This window comes from Papaver somniferum, chromosome 5 (genome assembly GCF_003573695.1).
Source record: "Papaver somniferum cultivar HN1 chromosome 5, ASM357369v1, whole genome shotgun sequence".
Lineage (NCBI taxonomy): Eukaryota > Viridiplantae > Streptophyta > Magnoliopsida > Ranunculales > Papaveraceae > Papaver > Papaver somniferum.
This window is the reverse complement of record NC_039362.1, coordinates 214258524-214278677: the sequence shown is the minus strand read 5'-3', so window position 1 is coordinate 214278677 and position 20154 is coordinate 214258524. Positions and strand designations below refer to the sequence as shown.

The 20154-nt window shown below is 37.1% G+C and overlaps 1 protein-coding gene across 1 annotated transcript; it reads left to right on the top strand.

Moving 5' to 3' along the window:
* The first annotated feature begins 11904 nt into the window (after window positions 1–11904).
* Window positions 11905–19715, top strand: LOC113284599 (flowering time control protein FPA-like). The gene is made up of 7 exons (XM_026534096.1): window positions 11905–12381; window positions 13870–14115; window positions 14239–14358; window positions 14508–15352; window positions 15694–16822; window positions 16971–17161; window positions 19408–19715. The coding sequence occupies exons 1-6, from the start codon at window positions 12097–12099 to the stop codon at window positions 17142–17144; spliced, it is 2799 nt and encodes a 932-aa protein (XP_026389881.1). The 5' UTR covers window positions 11905–12096; the 3' UTR covers window positions 17145–17161; window positions 19408–19715.
* Window positions 19716–20154: the final 439 nt, after the last annotated feature.

Below are 20154 nucleotides of genomic sequence, written 5' to 3'. Positions count from 1 at the left end.
ATATCAGTATTATGATATGCTTTACACTCATATAGACATACTATGGTCAACACATGATTATTTCCGCTATATATATTCTATATATAATTGGGAAGCATGTATTTTGCACACATATAATATAAGCTTAATATATTTTTGATTCATACCAATGTATTTTATAAAAGAAAATAAATAATAACAAAAAGTACACCGGATCTAAGTAGTGGAGAAACTCTTTTAGCTACATCCACAAGATCAAAATAAATTAACAATAAGTCTTTTTTTTTTTAAACACGCTCAATTGGGTTAAACGAATCAAAACCAAAAATAAACTCCACTTAAATTTTGTTATCTTCCTCTATGAACCAATAATTCTTAAAGTTTATTGTAAAAGCTTTGCATTCATATACATTTCTTTGCCGAAAGGTCGGGAAATGATTTAAATTATGGATTGGATGATGTTTAACTTTTTCCATGTGAATTTGACAATCTCATTGAGAAAGTTGATTTGCATGATATTATGGAAGCCACTTAATTTATGTGTATGGTAACTAGATAGTAGCCTTAAAACTAGTATAATATATAGACAAAATTTTCCTTTCTATGAGACTGTAATCATCCTGACCTTTACATTGAAAAATCTAACCGTACATTTTCGGATCACCTTCCTTTAGTTCTCAAATCTATGGTGTTTCCAATAGGTAGTACTTTTTTTTTAGTTTTTAATTTAATCCACTCGAATGACAAAATCACCTTCCTTCTCCATCCTTCAAATATCACCCCATCCAATATATAAAAATATTTAGTTCTCTTACAGATTTTATTGATTCATTTTTATTTTTTGTCAAATTCATTTTTTTCTCCTTCAGATATCCATTCACGTGGGATTTTGAATGATGCAAGAGAATTTGTTAAGGTGTATGACTGGTGCACGTTCAACCCAATATATAAGTAGTTAGAAAATTAACATGTGTTATGTGTACCAAATTTTCAAATACATATTTTTGATACATATGGTCGAATACATCCTTTTTTTATGATGTACATATGTATATGTACGTGCACAAATGAAGGTTCTAATTAATGTTTTGGTCGGCAAGTTGAATTACTTCAGTTTTTATAGAAATAATATACTTTTCTTTGTATAAAAGATAACTAGGCCACATGATTCGGTTCAATATGGTTTTTGACAAAAATGAAACCTAAACCGAAGTATTCGGTTTTCCAATTTTGAAAATGATGAAACCATTAAGCTTATTCGGTTTTACTCGGTTTCTAACCGACTCGATTAGGTTCTGAACCGGTCGGTTTTAGTTAATCGACATATTTGAGCATGCTCATGTTTTTCTATCAGTTTTGCAAAATTTACAAGTAATAAGGTAACTGACAAAAAAAAAACATGTCAAATTATTTGTTCTTGCAATTTCAGACACAATAGCACAACATAAATTTTTGCAGATATTAACATGAACAAACATGAACAGTCTAACTAAAACACACAATAAAAAAACAACATACTGCTATTTCTTGTTATCTCTTGACTACATGACAATGTGTCACGCCCCAAATACTAAACCTGCTTAGCTAATAATAATATAGCATAAACCTGAAATAACGGAATCTAGATTTTCGAACTTAAGGAACATAATCGCATAAAGTAATGCAAAACTAATTCTGAAACACTCTGAAACTTAATACATGAGAACTCTCAAATGATATGAATATATTAGTGTATTTTTTTACAGATAAACAATGTATACATATATATAAAAGATCCATAAACGTTCTTAATCTGCTAAAGTTTCAAAACTACAAAACGAATATCTTCAAGCGCGCCATCTATTCTGAAAACTGAAACTGAAGTGGGAACAAGTGAGCACATCATCCCAAAAGGGGGTTTAGTGGTTATCATTATAACATTCCAGTAATCACAAACATGCATCACAGATCTACTAAAGAAAAACGATAAACATCTTGTACACGCAACATAGAGCAGAAGATTGCTTCAATTCATATCCCCGGATATTACGTCCATAGTGGTAATATCCGTGAAAGATCCACCTCCAGATGGATCTACGAGAAAAGAATTAAACAACCTAAACATATGTTATCCCAACCTCGTCTCACTCAATGGAGGAGAAGATGCTAAGAATAACTCCAGTCTCAAATGATAGCAGGAATCCAGGTACCGTAAGATATTAATGTGGAATGCGTACACCTCATAAATCCCAATGCCACTATTTAAGTCTAGAATATAATAAAGTTTTAATTAATATGATCTGACCCCACACAGCAGGTTCACAAAAATCCCAATCATTATTCGTAGACCGAAGTCTCCAAATAATAACCATATCTAGTCATGAACCTAGAATTTCTTCCTAAGTCAAGGTCATAGTAACCCAGTCATACTACTAAGACTGAACAATCAAATATGATATGCACAGAGTGATATCCCCAAATAAAATGTACTATATATATACTATTTAAACGGGGTAAAGCCGGAGTACTAGGTAATAATCAACCAGGGTAAAGCCGGACTACTATCTTATGACAATAAAATGTAATACTATTTACCCAGGGTAAAGACGGGATACTAAGTAATATTCAAACAACGTAGCATTGCCCTACTAAACATAGCAAAGAGCTATGGGCAATCACAGACAATATTCGCGGGGAACTACCCAACGCATATCACACAACATACCCATTCAATTACAAACAACATGCTCACAGAATATAAGGACTCATCATGCTCGAAGATAAAAGTAACTTAATGATTACAAAAAGGTTACAAAGTTCCCACCTTATTTGATGACAAGCCATGCCTACCTTGTATTCCTCAATCCACTGATTCACCCTTTGAATCGATCGTTGTTAATATTGACTAACTGCTAAACACGCAAGCACTCTAAGAACTTATCCAATAGGCTCATACAATAGCCACAACATAATTTCATACAAATCTCCAGTTATAGTCTAAGTAAATTAACTAACGGTTCTAGTTTTATCAATGATCATATAACTTGTTATTTAATGTTCTAGGAATAAATTAGTATATACTTATCCCAATATGGTCAAATTGGATGTCATCGAAAAGCCCTTGAAAAACCCTACAACTTTGCAGAAGGAACCGAAAGCTAATTCGGACCATAAGGGGTCCAACAACTCAAAATAAGGTTTCTGGCCTAAGCCCAAACACATTGGGCCAAACCCGTTATCCCGGACCACTAACCTGATCTGCCAACCATTTTGGTCAACTCAAGACCCCACACAATAACCCGGTCCATGCCCCATATAGTCTAACTCACTAGTTCAGTCAGACAATTAAACAAACAACTGATATGCAGTTTTGAATATTTATTTTCAACTTTCTTACAACTTGTACACAACACAAGCATCCAACTTTGAAGGTCTTTAGACTTCTCAATTTTGATCCAAACAAATCTATTAATGGCTCGATAGAAAGGATACGATCTCCTATACAACGTTTCATTTATAACCAGAAGACAATTATGATCCGAAGATACCTAGAAAAGTGTGTCGCTAACTCACTGATGTTTCCAGAAATTCAGTTGCAATGACTAAACTTTGAAAATTCATAATTAATTCTAGGATTATCCAAATCGATCAAACTCAATCTCTATAGAAAGATAAGGGACTCAACTAAAAGTCTCATGTTATGATCGAATTCTCGTCAAAAATGTATGTAAAACCTTAAAAACTAACCTGATGAGGATCATTCATAAGGAGGGGAACAAGATAACAATTTTTAAATGGGTGAAATTTTAATGTGATTGAGGCAGCTTGGGTATAAAAAGTAAATTATCTAGTTGCTTTAGTATTCAATCCACCACCAACAATGTAGTTTGTACCCCCAATATGGATACTTTTGTTGTAGACCTTCATTACTAATTCGAACAATAATAATTTCTTTTTCTAAAGATGTATATTGTCTTTACTTCCCGAGTAAATGGTGGCCGACGATGAACCCAATTGACTAACGGGATACGAAAATACGTATGTCATCTCTAGTGAAGGTTAGGAATGAAGATATTCACCAGCAAGGGACATCCTAAATGCATGGAAATTCATCCTGCCCAAATTTTGCGGTTGCACAACAATATTTGGTTTGTAAATCGTGTTAAAACTAAAAAGGGTAATCAACTTCATCAACGAGCCTGCTGGATCAAATTTTCAGTTTGTTCCTGATATGGACCACACCTTGTCAAAACCAACCAATCATCATAAGAAATCTCTCTACTTGGATAATGGTTGATGGATTCCACATTTTTTCCTAGTAACTGCGGAATGTATCTTAGGACATACCACCAAATACCCAGTAATTAATAAGACTACATAATATAACCCTCTTAAGGATTATCTGTTGCATTCTCTGAGCTTCATCAATTTCTTGCTTTGGGATTTATTAGTAAGACGGGACAACAATGTTACTAATTATTCTACATAATTGTTCAATCCTCTGAAACAAGGAAACATGTGGACCATTTTCAATATGTCTGTCGTCCAATTATCGACATTGTACTTTTGTATGTCTGAAAAAATATCGGTGCTATTGTGAAGATAATGTCTACAAACACGAAAGTAAGTATGCCACCAATACTGAATATAATAACATTGTTGGGTTAGTATATTTACCCTTTCAAAATTTGTGTTGATAATAAATAAAAAATGGAATCATATTGCGGTTCTTACCTTAAACATTCCCAAAACTATTCAGGCTTTCTTTGAACACAAGCAGTATTTCTTCACAATAGCACCGATATTTTGAAGAAATAACTAGTCAATGTGAGCGTTATTTCTTCACAAAAGGAGGAAGAGGAGTAAATAATTTTAAAATACTAAGGGTTATCCAAAGTTATGCTAAAATTGCAGACCCAAGTCACATGTTGGTGCTCGGTCTAAATCTTCCAACAATTAGAGAAAACCAAACGATACCATTGAGCTAGCATTTGGCCTGTTGCCCACAATAAAAATACACGCTCGACCTCCTCATGATGTTCGGGGAAAAATAGGTTATTCTGATGTTTTCATTTATTTTCCTAACATAACACTTTAAAAAACTTTTCAACCCTGACACCCTTAATCTACGGGCCTTTGGGTTTTCTATGATCTGGTTTTTCTTCTAGATTATTTGAGTATGATTGAAGTCAGTCTCTGTATCTTCCTTCCGACTCCCAATTTAATTTATCAAATGGAAACATATTTCTCTCACATATAATTTTCGCCCACATTTACAAATCTAACGGTGTAACTCCTATAAAAAAACATATTCATAATTACAGTTATTTCAATGTAAATAAAACTAAAAACTGAATTATAAGAAGAAACAAACTAATTACCACATTCGAAATCCTTGGAAAATAACATATTTGTAGTTTTCCACCATTTTATTATAACTTGAATAATTTGAGTTCTACAGTTTATAGGTTGCATAATTATAAATGCCACCAAGGATGTCTTCGGGTTCTATTTTGAACAACAGGTGGAAGGTACTTGAACACCCCATTGAACTCAGACCACCCACCTCGTCGACCGAACGAATTAACTTGCTTTGGATGGATACATACATGCACAAGGATTATACCACCACCAGCTAGTTGTCTAAAATCTTGAAATCCATATTCTTTAAAGTTATTTTGTAAAAGGTTCATAAGTTTTGTGTTTTGTTAAGGTCTAGGTCGTAAAACATGCAGTTGATGCATTAGGGTCATAGACTGACCAAATACCGTTTTTTTTTAATAGGAAATGAAAATCTATTGCATAATCAAATCTCAACAATCAGTTTCTCTCTAATGAGAGTTGACAACCACATAGGTGAGGATTCAAGACCCCAAAATAAAGAAATAAGACCAACTCTAGATTCTTTTACCAGACTATTGGATACATCGTTTGTGTCCCTAGGAACACATGAACACAACACCACTCATTATAACCTTTTAAAAGTTCATACGATCTAGTTTGAATTATTCTGTCATTTCACAGCCTCGGTATTGCCGTTAATAGCCCTAACTACATTAAGACAGTCACCTTCCAGCACCTTGACCATGTATTATGACTGATGTAGACTATTACAACATGAGCAATGCCCTATCTGAGAACTAAAACAAACATCTTATGTGCATCTATGAAAGCCTTATGAATCTTAACAAATGTAATCAATCGACTGTATATCTCCTACATTCTGAAAACGAAAACTAATAAACTTTTCAGAAACTATTTCCATGTCTAATCTAACTCGGCTTGATTTAACAAAGTCTGATAAAACCTAATTCCAAGATGTTAATTTTTTTTTCCTTCCAATGTATTTGGAATCTTTGCCTACTCAATTTAATACAAATCGAGAATTAAAACTTTGGAGAAAATTGTAGATCGACCAAGTAAACATCATTAGGTTCCAAATCCTGGAATTCCTCCCTGATGTTATCATCCATTTCATTCAGTTCCTTTAATCACCAAGATGCACAAAATAAGAGATTCAGAGATGTGGATATATTTGCAAGATTTATCACATATGTTAGGTGTACGAAAATTGAAACAGGGATGTAGCAAGGATTATGTAAAAGATTAATGAAGAAAAAGAATGAAACTCAGAGAGTTTTTATGTTCAGTTTATGCTAATCCTATCCATGTTATCATCATCCCTAAAGAGCCAGGAGCTGATGTGATTGAAAAATTTCACCCCATTGCTCTGAGCAACTTTCATTTTAAGATTATTGTCAAGATTTTGGACAATCGTCTAAGTCCAATTGCTTCTATAATTATCTCTCCGCAGCAGAGAGCTTTTCTTAAAGATAGAAGCATATTTGATTGTATAGGCATTACTTCAGAGGATATAAATATGCTTGACTACAAATCTTTTGGAGGAAATATTGCTCTCAAGTTTGATATTCGTAAAGCTTTTGATACCCTTAATTGGGAGTTTCTTCTTCAGTCGCTTCAGGGCTATGGTTTCTGTGACAAGTTTGTTGGATGGATTTGTGCTATTGTGCACTCTGCTAGACTTTCCATTGTGGTTAATAGCAAGGATATGGGTTATTTTAGGTGCACTAGAGGAGTTCGCCAGGGTGACCCTCTCTCCCCCATTCTATTTTGCTTGGTTGAGGATGTATTGAGTTGTGCTATTAATAATGCTTTCAAACATGGTTCGGTGCATCATATCTCCTCTACAAGAGGTACGACTTCCCCTACTCATGTGCTGTATGCAGATGATATTATGGTGTTTTGTAGAGACACTAAACGTGATGTGCAGGCTCTTATGAATATTTTTGAGGAATATGGTCAAAATTCAGGACAATTCCTTAGTGCTGCTAAGTGCACTATCTATTCAAGTAAGCATATTACTGGAAGAATCACTTCTATTGCGGCAACTTACAATATCCCTTTGGGTACTCTCCCGTTTTGATACCTTGGGGTTCCAATCTTTCAAGGTAAGCCTAGAGCTTCTCATTTTAATGAAATTATAATCAAGATCAAATTTGCGCCTTGGAAGGGTAAGTCCTTATCTATGATGGGAAGGGTTGAGCTTGTCAAAAATGTGATAGCTAGTTCCGCTTTATATAGCTTTCACGTCTATAAATGGCCTGCTTCTTGCATTCAAACCCTGGAAAGGTGAGTTAGAAATTTTGTGTGGTCTGGTGATATTAACATTACACATCACAGCTCGGTATCTTGAGAGAAGGTGTGTCTCCCGGTGAATGAAGATGGGCTTGGTATTAAGTCTTTAAAGAGTTTAAACGATGCAGCTCTTATGAAAATGGCTTGGAAAACAATGACGGAAAATTCAGTTTTTGGAAATTTTATTAAGACTCGTTTTATAGGCGCTGCTTATAAAAAGTCTTCTGTGTGGCACGACTTCAAAGAGCAGTGGGGTGTTATTCAAGGCAATTTGATCTGGCTAGTTGGTGATGGCAGAAATATTGATTTCTGGAATGATATTTGGTATACTAAAATGGACTCTTCTATTGCGGAGTACTTGGAGTTAGACAATTAAAATATGCATAATTTTGTGGCTGATTTTATTGATGATGGGATGTGGAAGATACCTTCGTACATGCCTGAGTTGGAGGGAAGTGTTCAACAACTGATTAGAGAGACACCTTTCGCTTCTCATATTGAAGACAAACAAGTTTGGACGGTGAGCAAGTCTGGTGGTGTCACGATGAGAGAAGCATATGAGTACCATAGACCAAAGGATATTGAAGTGCAAGATTTCAGAGATCTGTGGGCTATAAAAGTTCCTCCTAGACGTGCTTGCACTGTTTGGAAACTTTTGCATAATAGAATATCCACGGATGACAATGTGAAGTACCATGGAGCGGACACATCAAACTGTTGCAACTTATGTATCACTCCATGCTGTAGAAAAACTCAAAACCATCTTTTCTTTGTTTGCGTTTTTGCTAATTCTTTGTGGAGATGGATTATGCAGGTGTTCCGATGTCAACTTGACTGTTCGAATATAAACTCGCTATTTTCCTCCGTAAGAAGATTTGTGGGATGCTCCCAAACCAAAAAACCTCCTTTGGATTGCTGTGGCAAGTTGCATCTAGCTTATCTGTTTTTGCCGTAACAAACTCAAATTTGAGCATTGTATCACCTCCTCGAACCAAGCCATTACTCACCTAACAAACCTTATTGTGGAGTCTAGCAGACATAGTGGTGGTTTATCTTTCTATACCTCTGCAGACAAGTTGATTCTGGACTTTCTGGGCATTAAGAGACTTCCTCCTAAAATGCCAACCTCCGGCCCCTGGCTGGATTAAAGCCAACATTGATGGCTGCTCTTTTGGCAACCCAGGTCCTTCTGGTTGTGGGATTGTTTTCCGTGACTCTCATGGATTGATCAAAGCTTGTCTTGCTCAAAATTTGGGGGTTAACAACTCCGTCTACGCTGAGCTGTGAGGAGCAATTTATGCGCTCCGTTTAGCCTGAACAAAAGGAATACATAGGCTATGGCTGGAGTGTGACTCTATCTTTTTCTTACAAGCAATTAATAATCCTGACTTGGTCCCTTGGAAGCTGTCTACGCATTGGAAGAACTGTTTGAAATTTGCTGCATCAATTCAGTTGGTTTATACTTATATGTATCGTGAAGGCAATTCAGTGGCAGATCTTTTGGCGAAGCACGGTGCCATGGTTGAGTCTTGTTGGTGGATTGAGCCTCTAGAGTTCGTTAGGAAGAAGACGCTCGTAGATAAGTCTATTCTTCCGTTATATCGTTTTTGTAATACTCCCTCCGTTCCAATTTAGATGATGTTTTTGGAGTTTTCACGCAGATTAAGAAATTGAGAGAGATGTGAAGATTTTCCATCTATACCCTTAAGAAAAGTCTTCAAACATTAATTGCTGTTAGTGCATTAAAAAAAACTTATAGTTCCAAGAAAAAAGTTAGGATGATATTGGTAGTTTTGTGGAAAAAATGAAAACTCTCAAGTATTGTGGAACAAAAAAATAACCCTAAAACATCATCCAAAATGGAATGGAGGGAGTATATAATTGTTAGTTTGGTTTTTCTTTGTTTTTGCTTCTTCTTGTCTTGTTGGAGGTAAGGTTTAGTCCCCCTCTTTCTTTTTTCTTGATTTTTAATAAAATTTGCTACCCAGTGTGTCTTTGCCATGGGTAGTTTTCTAAAAAGAAAAGAAAAAAGATTATGTAAAAGATTAATGGTGAAAAATATTGATGTTCTTCCACTTGCTAGATTATGTGATGTTCCTCATCGTTACTTGAAATGTATAAGTTTTTTTTTTTTATCAAAGGAGTTCAAAGTTGTTAAGAAAAATGAAAGGTAGAGATTTTTAAGAGCTATTGATGGTGTTTTTGAACTTAGAATCTTACAGTTACTATACGAAATTCAATCAACAAGTCTTTTAAATCTTTCACAAATTATCATGTTAAGTTGTTATATCATGTAGAATATGAGTCCATTTAACTAATTTATAAGGGTGTTTCGGTAGCCAATTAATCGGTCAAAGTCAGTCAACGATCCTATGCATCAAAGACATCTTCAACGATCCCGATTCTAATTCTCCACCAAATTTACGACCTATTTACCAAATATTGATAGCTCTGATTTTGCTCATAATTTAATCCACTCACTGACTTGCTAATTGATCTTTCGACTTTGATATTCATTTTTGTTTTTGGTTTTTCTTTCTCCGTTTCGAAGAAAAAATTTCGTGTAACAAATTTTTTGTGAGAAGTAATTAGAGATTGTAAAGAAATCTATTTAAAAAAATTTAAGAAAAAAATAAAGCAAAAAAGATGTGAAGAAAAATGATATTTATAGACGGACAAAGCCAACAATTGCCAATATCAACTATGCCGAGCGACATAGGCTAAATCGACGAAAATGAAAATGAAGACTTTATCCCTGATACTCCTCAAATGATCGCTCGATAGAAAATGTATCGCTCTATCTTTTCGTAGTGGCGGGCTAGTTTTCCGGGCCATCTGGTATAGGGGTGTAAATAATACCCGAAAATACTCGGCCTGCCTGTATCCGCCCGAGCCCGCCTGTACCCGAAGTAGCCCAAAGCCTGTTATGGCCCGTCATGGACCACCCGGTCTGGCCTGGATTAATTTATTGCGCGGTCTCGGGCTTTGCGATTAATTATGATGCCCGGCCTGATACCCGGCCTGGTGCCCAGCCTGAAAGCCTTTTATGTGCCATTAATCATTTAATATCCTCTTAAAAGACTTAAAAGTTACAATTTTATAATTGTCAATTTTGTGTCAAGAAAAATAAAATATATAATTGCTTTTTTACTTATAATTAACCTTTTCAAAACATTAACGGTAATATATTTTCTTATTAGAAAGTTTATTGTACTCTAATTAATTATTTATTATAGGCTAAAGTTAAATATTTGTCAGTGTAATTTAAATATAAAATAATACTATCACTTATGATATGCGATGTTGGAAAGGAAAGGATATTGTATTTAATACCGTTCATTTGAAAATTTAAACTTAAAAAAAATAAATCAAAATAGTGGCCTGGCCGGCGCGATCTGGCATGCCCGTATAAAAAGCGGGCTTTGGGCGGTCTTTGGGTACCAAATTATCTACTTGTGTCCGGCCTGTCCGGTCTGAATTTGTTTACGGGCTCACAAATATTAAGCCTGGCCTGCCCGGCCTGTCTTAGTTTTTGGGTCGGGCGGCCCGGCCTGCCCGAATTTACACCCCTAAGAGCATCCACAGTGGACGAGTATAACCAAAAATTTGGGATGAGATCGTAACATAGTGGGACGGAGTAAAGATCAAATTCCAACCAAAGATCAAATTCCAGACCAAATATGGTCGCGACCAAATCCCAAATTCTAATATAGTCGGGCGTAAATTTAAAGTACGCTTGTTGCTGGGCGTAAATTTAAAGTACGCTTGTTAACGGGCGGAGATTTAAATTACGCCCGATGAAAATTCAAATTAAATAAAAAAGAAAAAGAATGAGGCGGACTTTAAAAGTCCGCCTAATGAAAGTTACGAAAAAATGGGGCGGACTTTTAAAGTCCGCCTGATGAAAGTTACAAAAAATATAAATGGGGCGGACTTTTAAGGTCCGCCTGATGAAAGTGTAAAATGGGGTGCAGCCATAACAGTCCGCCTGACGAAATTGTAATCATGTACCGTTGCGTCACAACACGGACTAAACCCAAAATTTGGTCTTTTTTTTGATCTTTGATCTTTGGTTTTGATCGCACCACTGCAGTTGCTCTAATCTGGTATAACAAACAAGTTTAACAAAAGATGTGTGCTATATACATCGGAAACGTGTAGAACTCTCCCGAATCGCTTTAGGAAACATGCCTTAGAACGGAAACCACGCCTGTCGGACTCCGAAAATCGACACCGTAGCAATACCCCTATATATAAACAAATCTATTTTACCTTTCAGTCAATCTCTATCGATCTCAAATCTTATCTCCTTCTCTCCATCTTTCTAGGGTTTTCAATCGTAAAATAAAATCCCCCCTTTTCTCCCCCAAATCTCAAATTCCTCAAAATCAATTCGTTGATTCCCCAATTCAATCCTTCAAATCCAACAAAAAGAACCGAAATTTCTAGGTTTTTTATTGTTCTTGGTGAATTTGATTCACAATGGCACCGCCAAAGAATTCAGAGAAACCCTCGAAACAAGCAAAAGAAACAGAATCGCATGAATCAAATAATCTATGGGTTGGTAATTTAACGAATGATACAACTGAAGAAGATTTAATGGATCTATTTGGTAAACATGGTGATTTAGATACAGTTACTAGTTACGCATCAAGAAATTTTGCGTTTATTTATTATAAACTTATTGAAGATGCTAAAGAGGCGAAAGAGGCTTTACAAGGAACTAATTTACTTGGAAATCCATTGAAGATCGAGTTTGCTCGTCCGGTTTGTTCTTGTTCTTTTAACCCCCTTGTTTGTATATTTTTAAATATTGTATTGGTTGTTGTAAATACTGTTGTACAGATTGATTCTTTGGTTAAGTTTAAAATTTTATTATGTTTGTGCAATTTTCAACCCAAATGCCTGAAAAAATAGTGGTGATAATAGCGGTATAATAATATGGGTCCCGGTCCACATTGTGCATGTTTTGGATGTGTGTTTTCGAGAGTTAGTGTCTTAGGTTTTTGGATATGATAATGCATAGAACAATGGGGGTGACAATAGATGTTGATTTGTAGAAAATCATACCCGTGGTTTTTCTTATTAAGCCTTGGCGGGCACCTTAACCGAATCTCGAGCCACCTTAATAGAACCTCGAGCCACCTTAATCGCTTATCAAACATGATCTGATCCAATTGTGAAATACTTGTGATCTCTAAACTAATTGTTATATGTTCTGCACAATCTGTTATTTAGGGTTATTGGTGCATTTCTGTGGATCTAGGATAGATTTGAGCATCTATATCTTCTGCACAATCAATGAGTACCATATTGTTTTACAGTACCATATCAATGAGTCTGTGAAACCATGAAAGGTAACCCTGAAAAGCTTGCAGTTATTGGGAGGTTCCAATCTGTGAATTTATGTTTTCAATATATTTATACTGCTGAAAGCCCAGAGTTGCGTGAGTTCGAATTTTCATAATGTGGAGCACTGTCCTTGCAAAAATCACTACCTTACAAAAATCACAAGATCTCCTAGACGCCAAATAACACTGACACTCAAGCATCTTTTGTTCCTCTCCTTAAAACACACTTTACAGCTGATCGTTCTGGCTTTTATTTTTCGAGCATACATACCGTCCAAAACATAATAAAACTGTACCTACATACCTATGCTTTTATTTTTCTGAAATGAAGGACAGTCATTCTAGAAAGTTTACGCGCTAGTTTGCATGACAATGGAAAACAGCTCCGAGTTAAAACTGAATTGCATATTCCTTCCCACCAAAAGCGGGGAAAGCTATCAGATCACTCGTTCGCAAAAAAGCTAAAAGCTTAAAATCATAAACCAGATGCTAATAGTTAGACATATCATGAGAGTAACACTTGTGCAAAAAAACCCTCAGATGAAACATAAGAAATTGCTGCAATGAATCCAACAGTTATTTCTGCGATGAAAAAAATTCATTATTCCTAACTTCCGCTTGTGTGGTCAACAGTTGGCCAGTACTTTTATACACGTATCCATTAGATTGTTGACATGCATGAATATGTGCTATGCCTATTCACACTTGAGCAACTCTACTCTGCATAGAAAAAAGAAGATCTGATGTTATTCCCTACATTGTCGTATTCAAGTATGCTAAAACCTTGACAAATTATGATCAGAGATCATTTCCTACACCTATTTTTATTGCCTAAGCGCTTTATTTGCTGTCAGTGTGGAACGAATTGAATTCTCAATGAATTTTTGTCTGCTGCGCTTTGCAGGCTAAACCAGGCAAACAACTGTGGGTGGGCGCTATTAGTTCAGCTGTCACAAAGGACCACCTAGAAAATGAATTTTCAAAATTCGGAAAAATTGAGGAATTCAAATTTCTCAGAGACAGAAACACTGCACTTGTTGACTACTCAAAATCAGAGGATGCTGCTGCTGCCCTAAAAAGTATGAATGGGAAGCGCATCGGAGGTGATCAGATACGAGTGGATTACTTGAGGTCTCAACCTCCAAGAAGAGTGAGTTAACTGTTTCATTAATGTTATTGCATTCTTTCACCTTTTCAGTTCCTCCTGCATAATGCCCCTCGGTTTTCCTTACAATAAGAAGAATGGTATCCATGTTTTTTTTTTCTGCAACAGGAAAACTGGTCCGAGTTCCCTGACTCAAGAGATGGACAGTTCAACAGTAGAAGGGGTATGGGACACAGTGATCCTTCATTGATGTCTGAGTCATCCCAATTCGGGTCCAAAAGACACATGGTACGTGTTTTCATCTATCTCTTGCTTCATCTTCAAGTGTATCTTCTCTTTTGTTGTTAGTTGCTTAGATACTTGTGTATGATAAATGAAAGAAGAAAAATTATGTATGAGTTTGTATCTTGTCTAAATCTCTCTCTTGTGTGCTGCAGCAACAACCAAGTGGGAAAAGAGGACAGCAACCTAGCAATGTTTTATGGATAGGGTACCCTCCCACGATTAAGATTGATGAGCAGATGCTTCATAATGCTATGATTCTTTTTGGTGAAATTGAGAGAATCAAAAGTTTCCCCTCAAGGAATTATTCTTTTGTAGAGTTTAGAAGTGTGGATGAGGCTCGTCGTGCGAAAGAAGGTTTGCAAGGTCGTCTTTTTAATGATCCTAGGATACAGATATTATTTTCAAGTAGTGGACTCGCACCGGCTAAAGATACTCCTGGTATGTTCCCTGGAGTTAAAGGATCTAGACCAGATATTTTCTTTAATGAACCTTCGTTTGGAGCTGGATCCATGGACTTCTATGGTGACGGCCGTTCTATGGCGCACCTAGCGGCTAAAGGTATGCCAGGTGCTAATATGCTGATGAGATCTCTTGGCCCTCAAGGTGGGTTCGAGTCTCTTTCAGCAAACCCTGAATTGTACAATGACTTGGCTGGGCTCATCCAAAATTTCTCGAATGCAAGAAGGCACTCTCCTTCTGGAGCAGGCATGCTTCCTTATGGAAAAGGAATGTGTCAATCCGCCAGGGGTGTGTCTAGCACATGGGATGGACCAGATGACCCTTATCAAAGGGAATCTAAGAGGTCAAGGATTGACGGTCATTCACCAATTGATGATCGAGGTGTTTTGGGCCCATTTGGAAGTAGTCCAAGTTTGCGGTATCCTGGGCAGGGCCCATCTGAAAATGAGTTTTGTTGGCGTGGTGTCATTGCTAAAGGCGGAACTCCTGTTTGTAATGCTCGTTGTGTTCCCATTGGAAAGGGGATAGACTCTCAGCTGTAAGTTCGACTTTGCCCTAGCTTTTCTTCTTTGATTCCATAACTATTGTGTTTTATGAGAATTTTAATCTGATCCACATAGCGAAAACACTTCTATATAGCGAAAACACTTCTATTATTTCTATCCATATTTGGTCTATTAATTTTCTACTGGTTTCTTTCTTCTTGCATTTGAAAGTTAAAACATATGGCCCAATTGATAGGTCGGGGTGAAAAATTATGACCGTTATGAACTAACTGGAATATCAAACTCCAGCTGGTGACCAATTATGCGGTATATATTTCATAGGTTATAGGGTAGTGGCCAAATCTGATATTATTGTTAATTGCTTCTGGTGCAGCCCTGAAATTGTGAATTGCTCTGCAAGAACAGGGTTGGATTTGCTCGCGAAACACTATGCGGAGGCTAGTGGTTTTGACATCGTATACTTCTTACCGGACAGTGAAGAAGAATTTGCATCGTACACTGAATTTCTCCGTTATTTGGGAGCAAAAAATCGTGCTGGAGTTGCAAAATTTGATGATGGGACCACATTATTCTTGGTGCCCCCGTCAGATTTCTTAACGAAGGTTCTTGATGTCTCAGGTCCTGAGCGCCTTTATGGTGTGGTTCTTAAGTTGCCCCAGCACCTGCCGAGTAACACTGCCCAGGTGCAACAACAGTCGCAACAACCTATTCCTCCATCACCATACACTAATAGGCAACAATTACTTCCTTCCCGAAATGATTATAGCTTGCCTCAGAAGGACGAGCACGTTTATATTAATAGGTTACCTCATGTTGATTCGACGGCTCATCACCAGAAACAGCACAGTGAAGGATCCCCTTTGATTCCATCTGCGCCTCAAGATTATTCCAGAAATCCTACATCATTGCCCCAGGGGGGAGTGTCCCTACCTCCTGAGCTTCTTGCCACCTTAACTTCTCTGTTACCGCCCAACTTTCAGTCTTCAGTTACTAATAGTGCTCAGTTACCGGTGGTCTCCTCTGCGCAGAGGCCTGCATCGAATTTAATCTCATCACAAGGATGGAGACAAGATCATCCGACTAATGTTACTGGGTCTCTACATCATCCACGAGAGGATCAATCAGCTCAGCAAGCCCAACACTTAGTGCATCAGTTTGGTAATCAGCCACCATCTTCACAGTATCATCCTGGTTATGCAAATGTTTCTAATGGATCTGAGAACCTAGCTCAAACCATATATGGCAGTACACAAATCCAGGATCCCGTTCTCAACACTCCACAGCAGCAGGGTGGTGTCTCCTCTAGAATACCGAGTAATTTCGCGAACCCTTCTCAGGGCTCACATTTTGTTCCTCAGCAGGTCAACCAACAGTTCCAGTTTGATCCCTCCCAGACTTCTCAGAGAAGCTATGGTGGCAGTTCACACCCAAACAATGCTGCAGGACAGTTCCGTGCACCAGGCTTTGAGCAGCCTAAGCTTCCAGTTACCTCGTCTACTCAGGTTTGAGACTTTAACTCCTCTCAGGCATTTGACTGCAATTTGATAGACTCTCAGTTAAACAAGTCAAGCTTCAGGTTACTTCATCCACTCCAGTGTCATATCAAAATTTCCTTTTAGATAGTAATTGAATTTGTTGTTCAACTATCAGGTGCAACAACTGCAATCAGCTCTATCAAGTGCTGGCCAAGGATCAGCGGATGGTGATGCTGATAAGAACCAAAGATATCAATCGACGTTGCAATTTGCTGCAAACCTTCTTCTTCAGATACAGCAGCAACAAGGAAACTCTCAGGCTGCACAAGGACCTGGCAATCATCAATGAGAACTGCTTCATGTCGGGTGAGTTATTCTTGCATGTTTTTGCATTTGTAATTGTTAGTGTTGATGTGTTTGCTAACCCCTCATCCTTGATTGCATTCTGCTGTCCACCTTATCAACTGTTTTCCCTTAGATGTGTGTCTGATTGACAAATTATACTTTCATGGTCTCATGTTCTGTACAAACTAAATATAGGATCTGAACGTTCCATCATTGCATATGTCAATTTGATAAACGCTTGCCAAGAAAAATTAAGTCTTTCTAGACTCCCGGTGGCCTAGGGTGCAATCTGTTGTTTATGACGTGCAAGTGCAGGAAATAGACTATTGTGTTATACCATTTTCTTATTAGTGGGTCAGCTTTGCAACATGTACCTGATTTAGAGTGTTATTTTTGGTCCCTGGTGCTAGGTTTTAGAAATCGGCAATTAGATTTATTTTTTGTTGCTACGATACTCTGTTGCTAACATGCTTTACCTGAATTTTCTGAGCATGTTTTTACCTCTAATTTGCTATGATGTCATGGTTTCTTGCTAGCTCCCAAGAAAGCTTTGTATTGCTGTTCTTATCATTCTTTATTTTTTGTACAAGATTCTTGACTATTGTACAGGATTTGTTACCATGTGGTAGTATATAAATGAGATGTCATCCCATTTTTTTGTCTACATCTTGCATCGTTCATGTATACGTACGTTTGTCAGTGTTAAATGATGTCACTGGAAAAAAGGTGTTTTGCCTTTCCGAACGAATAGTCTTAGGAGTTCACGTGTTTTCACTGTCTCAAGTTGAATTAAGGGTCTAGGCTACAAATTTGAAACTTAGGTTAACGGTCTTGAACTTAAAACAGTTGTAGCGAATCATTAGCCAGCCCTCACCTCCAAAACTTACCTTATAGGGATTTCTAAAGCTATCTATCAGCAAAAGGAAGAAAGTCATTCTTAATTGAGATAGTAACTATCACCGATTTCTACGCACTAAAGCACCCCTTCCGTTTATTTTTCCCCTCAACGGTTTCAGAGCACTTTTCAGGAATCCAATTTGATGGGAAGACACATACTGCGATTCGGAGCCCAGTGGAATCAATCAGTTTGTGTATTTTTGAAAAAGCTATAACTGCCAATGTCATCCCCACTTTAATTCCAGATAAACACATTGTGAGGGTTGTAGGAGTTCCTTTTAGGTTTAAATGTGTAACTTGTCTACCATAAGGTAAAATACAGAGTTTCGTGTGCGGCTATAGAAAGCGCAATAAAATTGATTTGTAGGGTAGAACAGAAAATGCAATCGACATATTTTGATAATTGAACTTTATTTTTATTGCTGAGTGCGACATCACTTTTTATCCTTCTGCTTTGGTCATCGAAAATCGTTTCTGTGCACCTTTTTTTTAACCCTCGCGCACCTGAACTTTCTGTTTAGAGAGATGCAGAATAAAAGTCGACTCCGTGCACAGTTCTTCTTTTTTCCCCTCCGTGCACCAAAACTTCCTGCTGTGATGCGGAATTCATATCAGTAGTTTTGGCTTACAAATTTCGCCTTTTTTGTCCTACAACTGATGGGTTCATCATTCACATGAGTGACAAGTTATTTTTTCCTAAACAATTCACTACCTTAGATTTGATTCTGGTTTGGTGGTCTGGCATCACAATTTTCCAGGGGTGGTTTCTCAGCAGTCATGGTATTATTTGCCTTCCCAGGGTTTAGTTTTTATTTGAGATCAAACCCTCCAACTTGCTACACTGCAAAATCAAGTGTTTTTCGAAGAGGAAACTGACTGAACTACAAAATCTGGGTTCTTAAAGAGGAAACTGACTGAACTACAAAATCCGGGTTCTTTCCCTATTTTGTTGAGAGGGTGTGGAGGCTTCAGATAATTTTCCGAAAGCATAAAGTGTGTGTGCATGTCCTGTTTTGTCTGCGACTATTTACGCCTTAATGTGCACTAGTATCCTCTTAGTATAATCACTAGACAACGCAGGGCATCTTATAGCCAACAAACAAATGAAGGTTGCACAAATTTAGTCAGTGTCCTCTTTACTTCGGGTTTTGTGATCACAGTGAACAATCAGTCTGCGATAGGCCTGTAAAATTTAGAGTCTACTAAACAGAGAACATGGGTCAAGTATACCTGATCTTACAGCGTTGATTTCTAACCTGCAGTTGTCAGTTACTTTTTATTTGGCTTTACCATTTAGACATTTCTATGTAGTCATCAATGGTTCAAAATTTCCAGAAAGAAACATGAACTTCCAAATTTACGTTTTGTAGGCATGGGTAAATGCAAAATGGCCATCCAGTACATATTCCTTGCAAACTACCTCGCTCCACACAAAACCCGCCGAGACGTCGACCTGGGAAGCAGAGAGGAAGCCAGAGGAGAAGACGATTGTTACCAAATACAAATGCAACTTTTTCACCGCAGGATCAAATGTAACTTTTTTCCCCACAGGAAGTACTGTGGATCTTTCAGGTGGCCAAAAGCGGATAAGGGCTGAAAGAAAAACAAAAAAAAAACCTATGTTTTCTTATCAGTTTCGATTTATTTTTTATATAAAAAATTATTTTATTCTCTCTAATCTTTTCCTGTCCGTGTTGATCAACAAATGGCAACTAGAAATTTGCAAAATTTTTTTCTATAAATTTATTAGAGAAGCCATAAACATAATGGTTTGCCAAACCCTTTTGGACAGTCAGTCATGATGAGGTTGTAGCCCAGGTTTAAATTTTAACAGCAGTAGGAACTCTTGGACAGTTCTGGAGTAAAGATGAGAATCGCTTCAGGAAAGCTCAGAAAAGCTGAACTCTGTCAAGTTATAGCACCCATAGGGTCCTAGAATCAATAAGCTGCAACTTGGCTTTAGGTGTTGTCCCTGCTCTTCTTTATGTACCCAATTCAAAATTATAGCACCTCATCATAGCCCACGTGCAATTGTCCAAATGTCTATTATCGATCTGTCATATGATAATGGCAACTGGCTAGTCGCTATGTATCTTTAAAACTACAGGAACTTGGTC

What these genes read in the sequence shown, in the direction of transcription:
- LOC113284599 (XM_026534096.1), top strand. Translation starts at nt 12,097, where the DNA reads ATGGCACCGCCAAAGAATTCAGAGAAACCCTCGAAACAAGCAAAAGAA. An exon ending in TCGGGTCCAAAAGACACATG is followed by an intron (nt 14,359 to 14,507) that starts GTACGTGTTTTC and finishes TGTGTGCTGCAG; the next exon opens with CAACAACCAAGTGGGAAAAG. An exon ending in CAGTTACCTCGTCTACTCAG is followed by an intron (nt 16,823 to 16,970) that starts GTTTGAGACTTT and finishes TTCAACTATCAG; the next exon opens with GTGCAACAACTGCAATCAGC.